Source organism: Leuresthes tenuis, unplaced genomic scaffold, assembly GCF_036924035.1.
Source record: "Leuresthes tenuis unplaced genomic scaffold, fLeuTen1.0.hap1 SCAF_1, whole genome shotgun sequence".
NCBI classification, from domain to species: domain Eukaryota; kingdom Metazoa; phylum Chordata; class Actinopteri; order Atheriniformes; family Atherinopsidae; genus Leuresthes; species Leuresthes tenuis.
Genome location: NW_027325355.1, coordinates 19,243,579 through 19,260,355, shown reverse-complemented (window position 1 = coordinate 19,260,355; position 16,777 = coordinate 19,243,579). Strand labels below are relative to the sequence as shown.

Genomic DNA, 16,777 nt, shown 5'->3' with positions numbered 1-16,777 from the left:
GAATCAGTAATTAATCCAACTGTGTGCAAAGTGTGAAAATGCTTTTTATCAAAGGGATGTTGGCAGATTTACCTGGTTAAATGACCTAAACCCAACCATGAAGTTACAAAAGATTTATTTTTGTAAAGTGGTGTTGTGTTACTTCCAGAACCCGAAGCGAAAAAACTGTCAATGTCTGTTTAACTGTGATGCAATGGCTGAAAACCCTCGAACTGCATCAATGTTTTTGTGAGGATATGGAAGTATCGCATCAGAAAAGCCAAATGAAACAGCAAAATGTGAAAGAACTGTTCTAAATTTTTATTAAACCAACCCGAGATGGTCTTTGCCTCTTCCAAAAAGAGCTGATGCACAAAAAGGGAGATGGAGATATAACAAGTTTTAAGCTAGCGAACATTTCACTGATAACTGTTTCTGTAAAGAATCATGGTCAAACTGACACGAAATAATAATCATACGATACATGCACAACTAAGAACATTCCCAGAAAGTCAAACATATGGTTCTGAGTACTGTTATGTATCTTTCTTGTTAGATTTTTAGTATGAGTTTGCAATTTGTATGCCCCCAACTCCATTTATCACAGCCATGTTTAGAGTTGCCTCTACCGCCACCCTCTGGTGGCACTACACAACATTGTTTCTTTGATCCAAGCTTGAAAACATGCCTTACTGTCTTTTATAATGACATTAAGTTAAACACAAACAGTGTGCACACTGTTTAAAACTTACATTTAAAAGACAACTTGTGAAAGACAACAGCCATTATAAATAAATATTTATCTGCGTTTAAGAAGCCGCCAGAATCTGAATCAGGATCTGAAAGTGAAAAAAAAAGTGTGTCCTGTGATACCTCCATATACTTATTACATAATTAGATTCCAGACCATTCTTTCACATTACAGTCTCCTCTGTTTCCCGTGTTCTTCTCCACCTGTCTCTGAGTTTCTGGAGAAGTTTGTAAGCAGGCTCTGTGTACTGCCTGTTGGCCAGGCCGAGTACCAGCGGCACCACAGCCATGCTTCCGATACCAGTGCAGGACATCACGATGATAGTGGTGGTGCTCCACTTGGTGTCACTGATTAAGAACGCTGTAGAGACGTGCATGTAAATGAGGTGGGGGACCCAGCAGGCCAGAAAAGTCAGCGACACCGCCACCACGCATCGAGTGTACCGTAGGTTCAGCCTCTGCTCCTGGTCTGAGGCCCGACTTCCTCGCTCCACCGCACGGTGCAGGCGGCAGATGTGCTTCAGCTGGCCTCGGGTGATACACAAAACACGGCCAGTCATGCCAGCGATGATGACAATTACAGGTAAAACGATTCCATACACCTCCAAGTAGATGAAAGCGTTGGGGAACACCCGCCTGTAGGAGCAGCAGGTGCTCCCATTTATTGAACAGTTTGAAAGTTGCAAGAAGTTCTTGGTACTTTCGCAACAGCTGTTCCAGTCTGGCCCTGTCCAATTGTTCCACCCGAAAGCTGGAAGAGATGCATACAAAAGGGGTGGCGTCCACACTATAATCAAGGCTAAAGGGAAACTGCGATGCATCCACAGGTTATTGTAACGCAGGGGGTCAGCAATGCAGATGTAGCGTTCGTAGTGGACCATTACCAGGTTAAACAAAAATGCCAAGAAGAGGAAATTTGGGAATACATGAGCCACCAGACAGGAGCTAAAACTCAACTGCCGGTTTAGAGCCATAAACGGGATGAAGGGCAGCGCCACACCCGTGCACATATCAGCCACTAGCAGGCTGAGGAAGAAGTAGTTGGGTGTGTTGTGGAGTTGGCGGTTACAGGCGATGGCCAAGATGATGACAAGGTTGGCCAGGATGATGGACGTTGACAGTGGCACGGTGATGGCATAAATGAGCTGCTCCTGAGAGAGCAGAGCATAGGAGTCCTTGTGGTCCATCATGCGTGAAGTCTGATGTTTCTTTTCATGTGGAGCCAGTTCTATGAAGGTGCAACTACCCTACAGGAAAGGACAAACAGCATCAGCAGCCACAAAAAACGCTATCATTATGGCTGGATTTGTGAGCACTTTTTATCAGATCAACAGATATTATTTTGTAAACGTGTTTCAGGAACTTGAAGCAATTACTTGCTTCTGGGAGATTTCTTGTGAAACCAAACAGGAAGAGATTGAATCAGTAATGATGCACCTCATAAACTCTGCAAAGGCGGATGCTGAATTAACTAACTGCATTTCACTGTGTGTGTGATACACTTTGATTAAAGCCTTAAAAGCCTCACATTAACATTGAATTGTAAGAACTGCAAGTTGCTTCAAGGGGATATTTGTCTTTAACGTGAACTAGCTGTTGATATCCTTTAAATAGAACCACTTAAAATGACCATGCGGCTAAAGAGTCAACTCAAGCAGAACATTTACACCAAATACACTATTTATATTCACCCCATCTTATCTGTGGTGCCTTTGTAGAGCTGCTAAGCCTGCTGAGCAGACAGACTTACTGTCTCATGTAAAGTCACATAAAAACAGCTATAAAACCCCACAACTATAACTGACATTGTTCCTCTTTGACGTCTCTTCAGGACTGAAACAAACATTTCCCCTTTGCTTGCCAACAGCAAATAAACATATGCATCGATAAACAGGAGACTACTCTCATTTAGTAATTCAGCAGCTGGTACTATGACGTTACACTCCACTTATTTCATAGGAAATGATACTATCCTGAGAGTGAATAGTTGAACAATTTGTAGTGAGAAAATGTTTTATTTCTATGGCCGTAATCATTTAAAGTTTAAATTCATTCATTAAATTAATTTAAATCTGTATTGGGTGTGTGTAGTTTGTAACGTGTGACAATTTTATAGTACAAAAATGTAAATTTTATGTGATATTTACAAGGAAATTAAACATTGTATCACCTGGGTGTTGCAAGTGTTTATATGGTAACAAGAATGACGTAATTTCCAAGCTTAACAGCGTCAAAGTTCTGTGATGGTTTCGCATGTGTTTTTAAAGGCTCTCACAAAGGCCAGTACAAGCAAAATTTACCGGTTAAAAATAATGTAATGAGGAGGGATCGACTTCAATCTTTTTTAAAGAAAATTTCTCTGATAAAAAAAAAAGTACCCATACATAATAAAACATAATAGTTGTTTCAAACTACAAATATTTAAAGCAATACAAAGTGTGGCAACTATCTAACTCATGACACAAACAATATCATCAGAAATGCTTGAAGACTCTTTGCAAAAGATTAAATATAATATTTACCTTTTGGTGATGAATGGTCCAGCCGTGTATCATTTGTGAGACAAAATTTCAATGAAATGCAGTCTCTTATCACAGTCAAGCCGATTACCCTGCAGATCATGTCCAGAGCAAGACCAGCATCAAAGTTTAACATTAACTACAGGAGCCTCCTCTTTATCTGTTACAACCCATTGCAGTAAAATTGACCACAGCTGCCTTTACAAAGCGCACCACAAACTCAGATAGAGACAAAACGAGGACCAAAGACTGTTCCTCTCAGATAGTTTAAAGGGGAAGTGCACTCTAAAGGAGGAGGAGGCAGCAGTCATCCTGTCAGAGCCTCTTCCTGAAGGGGGTTGCCAGGAATCAGGACAACGTACATTGACCCTTGACCAACTCAATCGTATTTTTTGTATTCTTTTGCATCTAATTATCCCATGCAGATATTATTCACCATAGCTCTGGATTAAAATCCATGACTGGATTGAGAGGATGGAAAGCTGTTATCAGTGACTGAAAACAATAAGAGCACTCCAGGTTAACGTCAACAGGTGAAGCATGTGGTGCTGACCAAATCCTTCCTTGTGACCCTAATGATGCTCTTCCAAAGCCTCTGCAACACATATCCCAGTAATTAGTGATTTTTAAATAAATGTGCAGTAAGCAAATTAAGAAATAAGCACATGAAGTTCAAAAACAATCATTTTAAACATTCAAATATTTGCCATTAATTCTTGTTGCATATTTACATATAACATGTGTGACCGTTTCTCAGTCCTTAAAGGAGCTTTTTTGGTCGGATGATGTGTGATCAGATGCATATTCTCATGTGGAAAATGTTGTAATTGTGTACAGTTGTTGTGACAGATGGATACTTGAGTAACATATAGAGAAATCAAAAACTCTACACTTTGGCAAATTAAGGACTATGGCTTTGTTAAGTGGATAAACTGCAGAAAATCGAGATTGTGACTGACAGGTCACGGAATTCTACACGTATATATATATGTTATACCTATATGCAGGAGACATAAAAATGACATAACCGAGGTGAGTTAAGCTCGTACAAAGAATATACGTCATGTAATTCCATACATCCACTACTCAAACAAGTTTGAATGGATCGGATATCTCAGAAAATAACAGGGACTACATGAGTTTACTGTGTGGAAAAGTTGTGGGGACATAAAATACAATGAAAAAGTGTCTTCAACATATGTAGTTTTAGGCATAAAGGAGGGGTAAAAGGACTTGTAAGAGATCACAAGTATGTAATCATAGTGGGGGAGAAAAACTGCACAAGCGTGTATCTAAAGGTTCATCATCTCATTGACTACAAAATGAACTATCATGTGGCTCACATCCACAGCCGCAATGTCACATTTCGCAATCTCAACATGTACTGTTGAAAGCGTCAGAGGATGTCAGTCAAGCCTGAGCATATCAAACGAAGACGTCATCCAGGAGAATCAGAGAAACCTGAGAGAGCTCAGGCTTCATATTCTCTGGCATCCCTTCATCCAAACAGATTTCCCCTCAGACCCGGGCCAATCAAATAAACAACCAAGATGGCTGTCATTGGGACATGCGCTTTCTTATCCGTAAGGCAAAAACTGCGGCTCTCAGAACATTTAGTTCCAATGTGACCATCAACTCCATCAGTTCTTATCTTATCTCTGTCTTGTTTCCATTTCTTTTTCTTTGCTCTCCCTCTTCAATTGTCCTCCCTGTCAGGTTCGGCATTATTATGCATAAAGTGTTTTAGCAAAAATAGATAAAGAAGCAGTACTTGGACATCAAGCTGTGCTTTATATTCATAAAGCCTCCCTTTGCAAAGCAAACATGTTTGGCACCACCTGGTATTCAGATTACTATTCTGCTTGCCATGATGCTGGACATGACAAGGATAAATGAATAAATATATTTAAAAAACTCAATTCTTCGATCTCTAACTTTACTAACCTTATCCATGCACATCCCCAGCCACAATGCTGTTTTTTGTAAAGCTGGAAGTGACAAATGAAAATTGCTTATCATAGGTGAAAATTGTAATTTGGATGTTGGGAATGATCAATTGTTTTCATTGTATCAAAACTCTTCTAAATAAACGTAAACGTGGATTACATTTTATCTTAATACTTGATAAAAACATCACTCTATTTTCCAGTTTACATCCATTTTAACGGTCTTGTTTTTTTAACCTGTTAACTATTCTAATCTTAAATTCATATTATTTGCTTTTGTCACTCCCACCCTTCACATTGAACAAATACACTCTATCAATCCTCCTTAGGGGATGTAAAAGTTTAAAATGGAAAGACTGTATTCATTCATCAGAGCTTGAAAGATTTCTGAAATGGCTTTTATTCTCCTTTTTAATTGGATGAGAAGGTTCATAGCACTATTGTCTCTGTGAAGTGAAGCTGGAGACATTTAGCATAATAACTGATAGGGTAAACAGTTGGTTCGTCTTTGTTTGAAAAATAAAACCTGCCACTCCTTGAGATTATCAATTAATAGATTAGATAATATTTGCTGATTTTAAGCAGAAAAGTGAAGGCGAGTTTTAACAAGGCCTTACAGCTTGAAACTATCAGTAAACTACTGTATGGTAGCTCAGTTATCATGACAGAGATTACCTCTCTCATCACTTTTTGCACTTTATATCACCCACAATTTTAACTGGTTGTTCAAAACACTAAAGTCTACTCATAAAGTCCACACATTTAAATAGATTTAACCTCATCATAGCATTTGCTTCTTTTATTTGACCTAGGAATTAACTAAACATGTAAATACACATACAAATACAACAGTGTATGACTGAATTCATAACAGCTGTCACACACATCTCATGTTTAAACACAGCATTGGATGGAAGACCAGCAGCGAGCTGAATTTTAGCCAAACACGGAAGCCTCCTTGCCTGATAGTTTGGAGCAGACCTTGTTCTGGTAGAGATGAAAAAGCATCAGTCAGATAATGGTTTTAAACAGAAACGTTCCTGAGCCTGAGAGCTTCTGAGAAGACACTACACAGGGAGGACAGCCTGGACATGAAAGCACAACATCTTCCAAAGGAGGAGATGGAGCATCTTGTCACACCAAGGAAAACCAGGCCATACACATCAATACAAACTGCCTTATTTTTTATACAACGGAAAAATGTAAAGTAAGAAGATGGATTAAGCCTGGCTGGCAAAGAATTTCAATGCTTTTTATTTTTTCAGAAGACTTCGACCAAGACTTTAGCTGTCAAATAAGGTTATATGGTTGATAGCATTATCGACCAGTTTTGCAGCAAGTATTAAAGATTTACATCAGTTTTTTTAGCTTTATATCCTGTCATCCCAACAGATACATGGTGAGAGTCATGCTATAGCACAGACAAGTCTGCACTTCGTCATACTTTTAGATAAGTTTACTTGAAATGGGATCGGCAGTGGAAAAAACAACAAACAAATAGATGACCCTAAAGAAAAGCTGAATATTACCATCAATATATATATATCTTCTATAAGTGGTCGGGAAATTTCCCAATTTCTTTGCTTTGAAGTTCAGTTTAATTTCACCTTCACTTTTCATTTCAACTCCTTTCCACTTATTAATTTTAAATGATACTTGACTTTTTTGACAGCCAGTGAGTGGAAAACCAAAGGTTTTGTCGCCTAAAAATGACTTAATAGCCCAACTAATGTCATCATCCATGTGTTCTGAATTTTTCTTTGTTCTGGTTTTTACTCTTCGGTCTTTTTGTTGCTTCCTCTTTTATTTTGTAGAGGAATAATTATTCTGCTGAGTCTTACTTCCTTTCCTGCGTCACACCTGGTTGTCATTACTGATTAGCAGTCACCTGTTTTTGATTCCCTCATCACATCCTCAGTGTGTGTACCCCTTGGTTTTACTTATTCCTTGTTGGATCATTGTTTCTGGCTTTTGAGTAAGCTTTTCTGTACATCCCAGTTTGTTTTCTTTGAAATTCTTCTGTGTTTATTTAATAAACTTGCGTGACCATCTGCCAGCTACACCTCTCTCCATTGTCTGCAATTGGGTCGGATCCTTCAACAGTCATTGACAATTAATTCCCATCTTGATTCTTTTATTCAAAAGGGGGTTTGAACTCATTGGGGTATTTTTTCACTCTCTATTTCATCTGCACAGTGTAGCAACTCTGCAGTTTTGGATGCTTTCACGAGTACCTCGTTTGACCCAGACTTCAGGACTACAGCTTGACTGAAACCCAAAATTACCATCTGGTAGAAAAATCTTTAGTCCGCTGAAAAGGGGTGGTCTCAGTCTGGAAATAACAGAACCATGTCTTTATTTGTTCATAGAATAAACACTTTCTGGGTTTGGACTTCTACACATATTACAGCAGGTTAGAACAGGCAATTTTTAACACTGTAATAATGTTATTGTGGAAGGAAAGTTGTTAATTGAAATATGGTCCAATGATGTAATTGAATAATAAAATGTGTGTGTGTGTTCGGGGGGGGGGGGACTGAGGTCAAAACACTGGAATGACAGATGAAGAAAATATCCTGTCGTCACTGCGATGCCTAACAGCTGCAACTTTTCCATAGTTTCCTGCTGTGACACCATTGAGTACAGTGGAGCACATGTCATAGACCTTGCATTGCTCTATTTTAATCTGAAATTTTACCCCTTGTTTATACTCTATCAAGCTAAACAATGTCCACTCTGTGGATACTTAGAAGTGCGCAAACATGTTTGTGCGTGCAAGTGTTTTAATGCCTGTCTGGGTGAGTTATGTGTGGTGACATTCAGGTACACACAATGAATTTGTAGAATGAATTTGCAGAAGGAAGGACCACTTGGGTGCAGGATACCCACTCACAGTTGTTTTTCCACCGGATAGCCAAGAAGAGGAGAAGACCAGAGGAAAGCCAAAAAAAAAGAAAAGAAGGAATGACACAATTTATAGATCCAAACAAAGCTTTGCCCTTGAATTTGAAATGCTTTTTACCCGATGTCCACTGAAGCAGTTTGACTGAATCATTCATTTCTGTTGTATATGTTGAGCCCAGTCTGGTCTTCATCATTGTGAAAGTAACAAATTCAAGTTGTGTTCTCACCAATGAATTTGATATCCATTATTACAAGTGACTGTTCCCTTGGCTGCACAGTATACACGGGAGTGAGTCATTGCTGCTGTGTCCATGACATGCCAAACAAAGTCATTTTCTATCCTTTGCTCTATGTTTTATAGGCTCTTCAGTTACACACTAGTACAAACATTTAAGGTTGCATACATCTTATTGAAACTTACTTAACAGGCATCAAAGCAGGTGATAAGTTAATATATTTCCTGACTGTAGGAAGTGTGTCTTAGGGCTGTAAAGTATCTCTAATGCTTCACTCTGCATCCCCTTTTTTCAGAGAGTCAAATCACAGACAGATTTTCACATAGCCTGAAGTGATCCACTGGGAATTGTTTATCTTGTTTATGCAAACAAAAGATTTCCCCCGTGGATTTTATTTACGACGGGATAGAGAGAAAAAACAGCGAACGGCATCAGACTAGTTGGGGAAAGTCCCCCCCCCCATTACCAGATGTTCTTGCCTACAAAAGTGTTTGTATGCCTACATCTGGCCTTTAAAATCCGTACCTTCCCGTTTTGCATTAAGCAGAACTATCACACATGCAGAAAAACATTGGAAAATGTGAAATTACTCAATCATTTCATGTTATAAACATGCTAATGGGAAGGTAGGAAGGACAAACACACGGGTAAAGGATTGCATCTAATTGTCTGAACACTTCCTGGTACAAAACAACGGGCAGAGAAAAACGTTACCCATTCTGGGCCTCTGCTTCCATTCGAAGTTTTAAGTATGTGGACGAACAGACGCTGCAAAAAAAGTCAAATGTGTTACAAGGGCTTTTCAAAATCCAGTTGCCATTTTTAGTTTTCTACCGCTGACTGTGGGCTGTGCTTTTGCAGGATCTACAATGACTCGCCCCCTGCAAATACTCATGTCTGATAAAAGAGATGAAACAGGTTTCAGCTCAAAATGAATCAGCGTCAGTCTAAACAGTTAAGAGACCACTTGACGTCAAAGATTTTTTAATCCGATACCGTAGCTTTTTGCAAGTATGTCACCATGACCCACAACATGACAACTTTGACCTTTTGCTGCTTCATAATGCAGCTTTAACTCATAAAAGATAAACACAGACGAAAACAGTTGGATAAATATAAACTAAGGAGGAGGAAGCATGACACATAACATGCCCTTCACCATGAATTTTAATTGTTACCCAGAAGAGAGTATATTATCCATACATTTTTTTGTCTATTTACACAACTGTTTACATAAAAAGTAAGTTTCTGAGAGAAGACCGCCAATCCACTCGGAGGGAACGCACTGACGTTCTGTAAATCATAAATTGTAATTACAGAAAAAGCACTTCCCTTTTATGTCATTTTTAATCGTTTGTAGGACTGAACATCAAAGGCATCAGTCTTTCACTTTGTTTAGTTTAGATTTCTGAACAAGAATGTACTTAGACCAAAATAGTCGGGAACATTTTTGTTTGAATATTTTCAATCCTGTGGAGAAAGGGGAAAAAAATAAATTGTTCTTCAAATGTGAGTAAACGAAAAGTCTGATTATCAAATGTCTGTCTCTCCTGATGAATTTCCTCTCCTCTTCAGTTTGTCCTCGGCCTTTCTTTTACCGATCAGGTCTTTGGAGGCAGAAGACTTTTGCCTGATTGTCTCCTGAGGCGGTTATGGCAAGAGTCGCCTCCCTGGGGAGAGATGAGGACAGCTAAGATGAGATCAGGGCAGCAATCGTAAGTGAGTGAATGTTTAGTTTAGCTCTGCTTGTGAAGTTGGTACTCAGTAAAATATTGAACCGTTCGGTCAGTTCGGTTTTGCAAATCATTTTGCACCGATGCTTTACAGGCCACTGTGTGTGCCTGTCCAGGTGAAAATCCCTCCCCGCAAGACGCAAGTTAAAGTCCAATCACTGTTGTGCCTCCACCCACGCACCCCCTGTCAGTCACACTGTTGTAACTGGTTCAACGTGAAGCTCGCACATGGAAGTGGAAAAAAGAAAACAAAGAGGCATGGTCAGCACTAGCGGAGTTGAAAACAGCGGTGGACTAGCCATCAGGAGCACCAGAACATTTCCCGGTGACCTGGTCGCCGAACTGGCCCACTCAGCGATTGCCATTGGTCGGTGGGCCGTCTAGTGGGGGCTGGCCTCTGGTCTGGACGGCTGGGCTAATAGAGTCTACCAGCGGAGTAATGTTCTGCTAGTTAAGACTAATTTACAATGCAGCGCGCATTGAAAGGGCGGCGTTTGTGTGCTGCGACTAATGGTGCGTTCAAGTTGTTGAATTTCTGAGCCAGAATTTTAATTTTAACATTTGAAAGTTGTGTTTAGTAACTGTAAACTTGAAAGAAAAGTGTTATATTATTCAGTACAATAACCCTAACCCTAACCCAAAACACGTACCGAAACTGAGGCCCAAAAACCGAGGTACGGACCATACCGTGGGTTACCTGTATCGTTGCACGCCTAGTAGGTTCACAATAAATCCGTTGTTAGATAATCTAACGAGATGGTTATGTAACAGGACTGAGAGGCTATAAAGACTTCATGGTAATCTATGATGAAATAAGGGGAAAAAAGGTTAAAGCTTTAGCATGGACATTGAGCAATAAAAAATGTTACAGTTTACAAGCAAAGCTTTAGATGTGAACACACACACAACCTTTCTGCAGTCATACCTGTTAACGGTAAAGTCGAGGATCTCTGCAGTATGGCCGCAGTACTCGGACAACATGTTGCCTGATCGAGCGTCCCACAGACGCAGCGCTCCGTCTAAACTGCAGGTGGACACCACAGAAGAAGAGTCCTCCCACTGCAGGTGGACGATGCCAGCCTGGTAGAAAACAGAGAGGACGACGTATGATATTTTGGACTCTGACGGAACCCAGCTTGACACTTTCTTATGCTTTTTAAAACAACATCAACACACTGAACAGGAGGGAAAGGAATAAATCACACAATTTTCAGGTGAATTTAGTTTTTTGAATTTGTCACAGCCGGTAATAAGTTTGGCAAACTGTCAAAAACTATAAAAAACTGGACAACATTAACACAATTAGACCTCCTTCCTTTTTACCTCGTGCTGGCACCTATGTCTCAGAACCTGTGTTGAGAGGTCATATATGGCCAGAGTCCCATCCAAGTAAGCCACGGCTATGAGAGGCAGGCTGGGAAGGATAACAGAGAGGAAACATTTAAGTTACTGAAGCCAGCATGTGCAGAATTCCCTCTAAAGTTCTGCCACTGGTCTTTTATGGTTCATTTTATCTCAGGCACTTGGTGACTTTCACAATGAATTTCAACTTACATGTTGCAGAATCCCACGGTCTCGACAGAGTTGGATTCTTCCTCATCTTTCGATCCTTTTGCTTTGCCTCCGTCCACCGAGAATACGCCGACCACCTTCACACAAGAGGACGGACATCACAAGCTGTTAAACAACTCTTCCTCTTTCATCTTCACTGTACTATGTCATCCTGGTGCCAACCTTGCCCGTGACAGTGTTGATAAGTTTGGCACAGCCATCCACTGAACCCGTCAGCACCAGAGAGCCGTCCTTGTTGCATGCCAGGCAGGTCAGCGCCCCCTGGTGGCCATCCTGACCTATCAAAGGACAATCTGGTGTTAAAACTTCAAACAATGCTTTTATAAAGTGTTTTAAATTCAGGGCTTTTCATGCTTCTTTAATTGCTTACTCCAAATACATGCTTATTAGGCTGCGTCTTTGTATGCAATTACCACGCACTCAAGGATTGAATTCTATAACTATTGACTTTAATTGTCAAGAACTGTGGCAGTTTACCTTTAATGACGTGTATGGCATTTCCGTGCTTCAAGTCCCACACGCGTACTGTTCCGTCCTCATAACCGACAACAGCCCGTTTACCTGAAGAAAACACAGGAACATGCATATTTGTTGTGCTATACACGATCTCTTTTCCAAAGGCCTGAGAACTTTAAATCAATGCTGAACGGGCAAAAACAAGCATGAGAAGCAAAATGATAAACTGGTGAAGTCGGTGTTGTTTTATTCCGATATTCCAAAATCACTCATCTGTTACTATTTTTTTTCCAAGAAAATAATCCTATCCTGACACCCCACCCCCCCCAGCCAGTGAGGCCATCCCTCCCCACAGAGCCCAGACTCCCACCTATCGTTCCACATCAGCTCGAATTAAATGATGTAATATGTGTATTTATTCACAAACTGAATTAATCTGTGGCTTTTCTGCACTTTAATTCACTCTGACATGAGAAGTCCTGTTTTCCCATCGCTCACCATCAGGGAGGACTTTGCCATTAGTGGCCTGACATGCAGAGCTCTGGAACGTTCTACAGTCTCCTCCGGGGATCTTCCACATCCACACGTTGCCGTCGTTTGTTCCTGCCAGCAGCACCGGAGCACAAGGATGCCACTCCAACCACTGAGGAAGAAAGAAATCCAAAACCTATTAATCTACAGTGGCTTTACACAGAAACACATGGAAGATTTTCCTAAGTTTCACCTCCGTTTTTTAAACATCTGGCCTACGAGCACATTTCCTAAATATTCTGGGCTGTGTGCTCTGCTACAGGGTGACTCAGGAGCACCTGTGATCATTCCCTGCCTCCACGAGACCACGAATTCTCAGCCTGAGACGTCATCGTCTCCTGTTTCCTTATAAATTCCTCCAGCCCAAATAAAAGACTGCACACAAGTGCTTACAGATGCACAAACTAAACACACACAAACACCACCTGATGGGGCATTTTTAGATTTGATTCCGATTCTCTCTTCTGAAGCCACTACCTCCAGATCTCCCACTTCGAAGGACCAGATCTCCTCCTTGGTTTCTACTTTCCAGACTTTAATCAAGCCACTCATGTCACCAGAAGCCACCAGAGAGGAGTCGTGGCTGAACATGGCACACGTCACAGAGTCTTTGTGGCCTGTGGAGACAGGAGAAAAATGGCTTTGTAGATTGTGTGTGGCTTCGTAAGCAGTTTCAGTGTCACTGAAACACAGCTTACTTAACTTATTCTGCTCACTGTCGACATACAGAACAGTATACACACAATACAGCTGAATTGGAATAAAGCTGAACATTTCGTTGTTTTGTCCCTATGTAAATCTTTAACTGGCATCGCTATGACACAAGAAACTTTAATGTTAACACAGCTAATTTCATCAAATTCTCACAGCCACTGGTGAAATAGTCTTGAAATATAATCAGTGTTCCTGACAATTGGTTTCCCTTTTTATTCATGATTTGATACAACAAACAGAGCAGTTTTCAACACTGAAGACTTTCTGGAGAATGTGACAATTTGATCTGGACTTTGTCCACGTTTGCCTTTCCTAGTTACAGATGTGCACTCACACCTGGAAAAATGAGGGAGGGAAGTCAAAGCAGAGAAACTATACAGGAAGCACGCTGTGGAAATCACGGTTTTGTTTATAGCGTGTTGGGAATGGTGAATGAGGCTCCTGGATGACTATTTTTGAGTAGATATCAACAGCAAAGAGCAAGCGGAAGGTAAAGTAAAGTCAGTCATGACACACACTTTGTTCACACAGTATGTGTCTAAGTCACGGTACAACTCAGTACAACTCTCTGCTCTGTATTCCCATAACATGGGAGTAGGTACATAGATTCACTCCCACAAACTGGGGCACCATCAGATTGCATGCAGTTTTAGTATTTCACTGAAGAGATTAGATCAAACAAACAAACAAACAAAAAAAAAACTGATCCAACCACAGCTGACGACAACACAGCCATCTGTTTGCCTTTTACACTCACCGGTGCACTCCAACAGAACCTCTCCATCGCTCACCCTCCAAACATAGGCCTTATCATCCTCCCCTCCCGTCACAGCCAGGCTGTTTGTCGCAGGGTCCAAACTCACACAGAACACCGAGCCTGGACAAGGGATCAGTAACAGACGTTTCCACTGTGTAACAGCCAGAGCTAGTATGACAGCTGCTGCATAAACAAGTATGCGGGAGGGATTTACCCGTGTGTTTGGAGAAGGTGAGCTCGCTGTCGTCTTGTTCCGCCTCAGCCTCCATCTCATCCTCCGTCTCCCAGCCTTCATTATCATCCTCTGCGTTTCCAGGGTCGTCAAAGTCAACGTCCTCCAAGTCATCCGCCAAATCATCTAGCACGGACAGGGATAAATAATGAGGCCTTCCAATAAGTGAAACACCCTCCATAACTACTAGTACAGATAATATTTTAAACTGGATTCCAGTCACTACATCCATCCTTCCATCCATCCACACAGTGGCTGGAACAGGAATGCTCAAAGAACGAGTTTAATCATTTTCTCACTACCTGGACCAGGCTCCATGTCATTTAGGTCAATAACGTCGATGATTTCCTCATCTCCGTGGAGCTCTATGGCACTTTCATCCGTGTTATCCATACTGTTAGCAGACTAAAAAAAAAAAAAAAAAAACTAGCAAAACAACCAAGAAGCAACGGCACGAGTAAACGCTAAGTTGGCTAACTTGACTTTTCGGTCGCCTCGCTTTCAGAGTCAAAAGTCACACTTTTGCTTATAAACGTCACTTTCAGTGTTAAATCTAGTTAGAAATGCGACAGGTGAATGTCAGGAAAGATTGCTCCCCATGATTTTTTCACATGTTGCTTCCAGCGACTGAGAGACAGACGCATATTGATGACGAAACACAGAGACTCTCGCAAGCGACCCTTTCGTTTTTTCTCAATAAATTGGATCGTAGAGTGGGACACAATGGTGGCCATAGCTCTGCTCTGATTGGCTCTTAGAATTAGGTTGAAATAGAGGATTGGCTGTGTGGATCTGGGGGGCTGAATCTGTCCCAACAGCTGATACAATCTCGCAACAACAGTCCCACAACTTTGAACGTTATTTACGCTTGAATCCAGGAGATGGCGCTGGTGACGAAATGAAGAAACGAAACAACAACTTCGACAACAACAACAATGATGACAAGAACAACAACAATAATTTGTAAGTACCTAATATTTACCTGTGTATAGTTGCTTCCTCGTGTTACCTCATGTTTGTTTATCTATTTACTTATAATTTTACTCTCTTAACAATTGTATTTGTATGGGAAGAACGGGTCACTGTCAGCTTACTGTCCCCCGTTATCATATACATCAGCAGTATCATGGATATTCTGTACTGTTCTTCCCATTTGTTTTCTTCTGAAGGCACCATGAAGGCAAAAGCCTTTGCATAGGCAGAACTTTGGCTGCTTGCTCACTTAGCTGCAGCAAAGCCACAGTGATTCTGCAGTGTACTCGTTCTTACAGTCTGAATTGGATTCATTCTTACCTCCATCAAAACTCTGCTAGCTTTTTAATCAGCTGCTTGAAATCACTTCCTTTCATTTGTTCCCTCAAAACCAAGGTATGGTGGGATTTCGAAGTGAGTATATCATGCGCAGCTGGTTTTATTGACAAGCTGTATATTCAATATCATTTTGATGTATTCGTTTCAGTCAAAGTTCCGTTTTTTAAAGCAGGTTTGGTCAGTCAAACTGAAGAAAACGAGAAAAAAAGAGAGTTTTTATTCTTTATTAACAAGAAGACACAATATGATATTCAATTAAAGTTATCTCTTAGCTAAAGACAGGTTTATTTCGTTGTTGTGTAACTGTGTGTGGCTCCTTGCGTCTGAATTTGAGAAGCTGGGCAGTCAGTGGACGCTGTTTAGAGATGTTTTAGTAAGCAGGGGATAAAAGTGGGGTTTTGAAAAGGGAGCTTAGCATGATTATGAGTAGAAATCTGAAGTGAATTAAGAAAGAAAAAAAAAGAGCGAGATCCTCTTGCAGGGATCCAACTCCACACTTGTTGTGTAGCAAGGCATTAAATACCCTATAAATCTGTGGCAAGCTGCTTGTCTGCAGAGGCTGAACTCCGATCTCTGTGAGCACTGGGAATGATCTGAAAAACTTTTCTTCCATAGATTAAAACAAGAACCACAAATCTGAGAGTCCACACTCTTAACATGTAGGTAAAGGCAGTAAAACCACGGGGAAAACATCATTAGCAGCAGGGCTGCTCTCCATTTTAAAAGGAGCTGTTCTCTCTGCCTTAATCCCTCCATCAAATGTTCCCCAGCCTGAGATATTTTATGAACACTTAACACAGTTTGTCTACTTCAGGTCTTTTGGTTAGAGTTATATGCCTCTTGCTATATGCTGCTGGCAGGACTCACAGACTGCGTGTCCAAATAAGTTTTACAGCCTGCCCAGGCCCCTCCATTTCAAACCTTCCCTGGAAAAACACAAGCACCTCATGATGTGGCGAGAGGTGGAAATATCATGGTGTACGTTATTTAGACATTTTAAATCTGCAGCGGGCAGGAGATTTATAAACTCTCTGCTCGGTTATGACAAAGGCTGGAAGAGGCTGCTGAAATTTCACGCTGGAAAGTTAGATGACATTAGCTCCTTACAGCCACTTTATTTCATCAGTTTCTGCATTT

General features: G+C 40.8%; 2 protein-coding genes across 2 annotated transcripts; both read right to left on the bottom strand.

Moving 5' to 3' along the window:
* Nucleotides 1-847: 847 nt before the first annotated feature.
* LOC140293571 (G-protein coupled bile acid receptor 1-like) lies at nt 848-3,424 on the bottom strand. Its single transcript, XM_072379542.1, has 2 exons — nt 3,252-3,424; nt 848-1,976 (listed from the first exon to the last, which is right to left on the bottom strand). Exons 1-2 carry the CDS (start codon nt 3,282-3,284, stop codon nt 894-896), a joined length of 1,116 nt encoding a protein of 371 aa, XP_072235643.1. The 5' UTR covers nt 3,285-3,424; the 3' UTR covers nt 848-893.
* A 5,913-nt stretch (nt 3,425-9,337) lies between these two features.
* aamp (angio-associated, migratory cell protein) lies at nt 9,338-14,983 on the bottom strand. Its single transcript, XM_072392446.1, has 11 exons — nt 14,632-14,983; nt 14,312-14,455; nt 14,098-14,217; nt 13,104-13,243; nt 12,594-12,738; nt 12,117-12,200; nt 11,802-11,917; nt 11,622-11,716; nt 11,391-11,481; nt 10,993-11,147; nt 9,338-10,004 (listed from the first exon to the last, which is right to left on the bottom strand). The coding sequence occupies exons 1-11, from the start codon at nt 14,720-14,722 to the stop codon at nt 9,929-9,931; spliced, it is 1,257 nt and encodes a 418-aa protein (XP_072248547.1). The 5' UTR covers nt 14,723-14,983; the 3' UTR covers nt 9,338-9,928.
* Between the last annotated feature and the right edge of the window lie 1,794 nt (nt 14,984-16,777).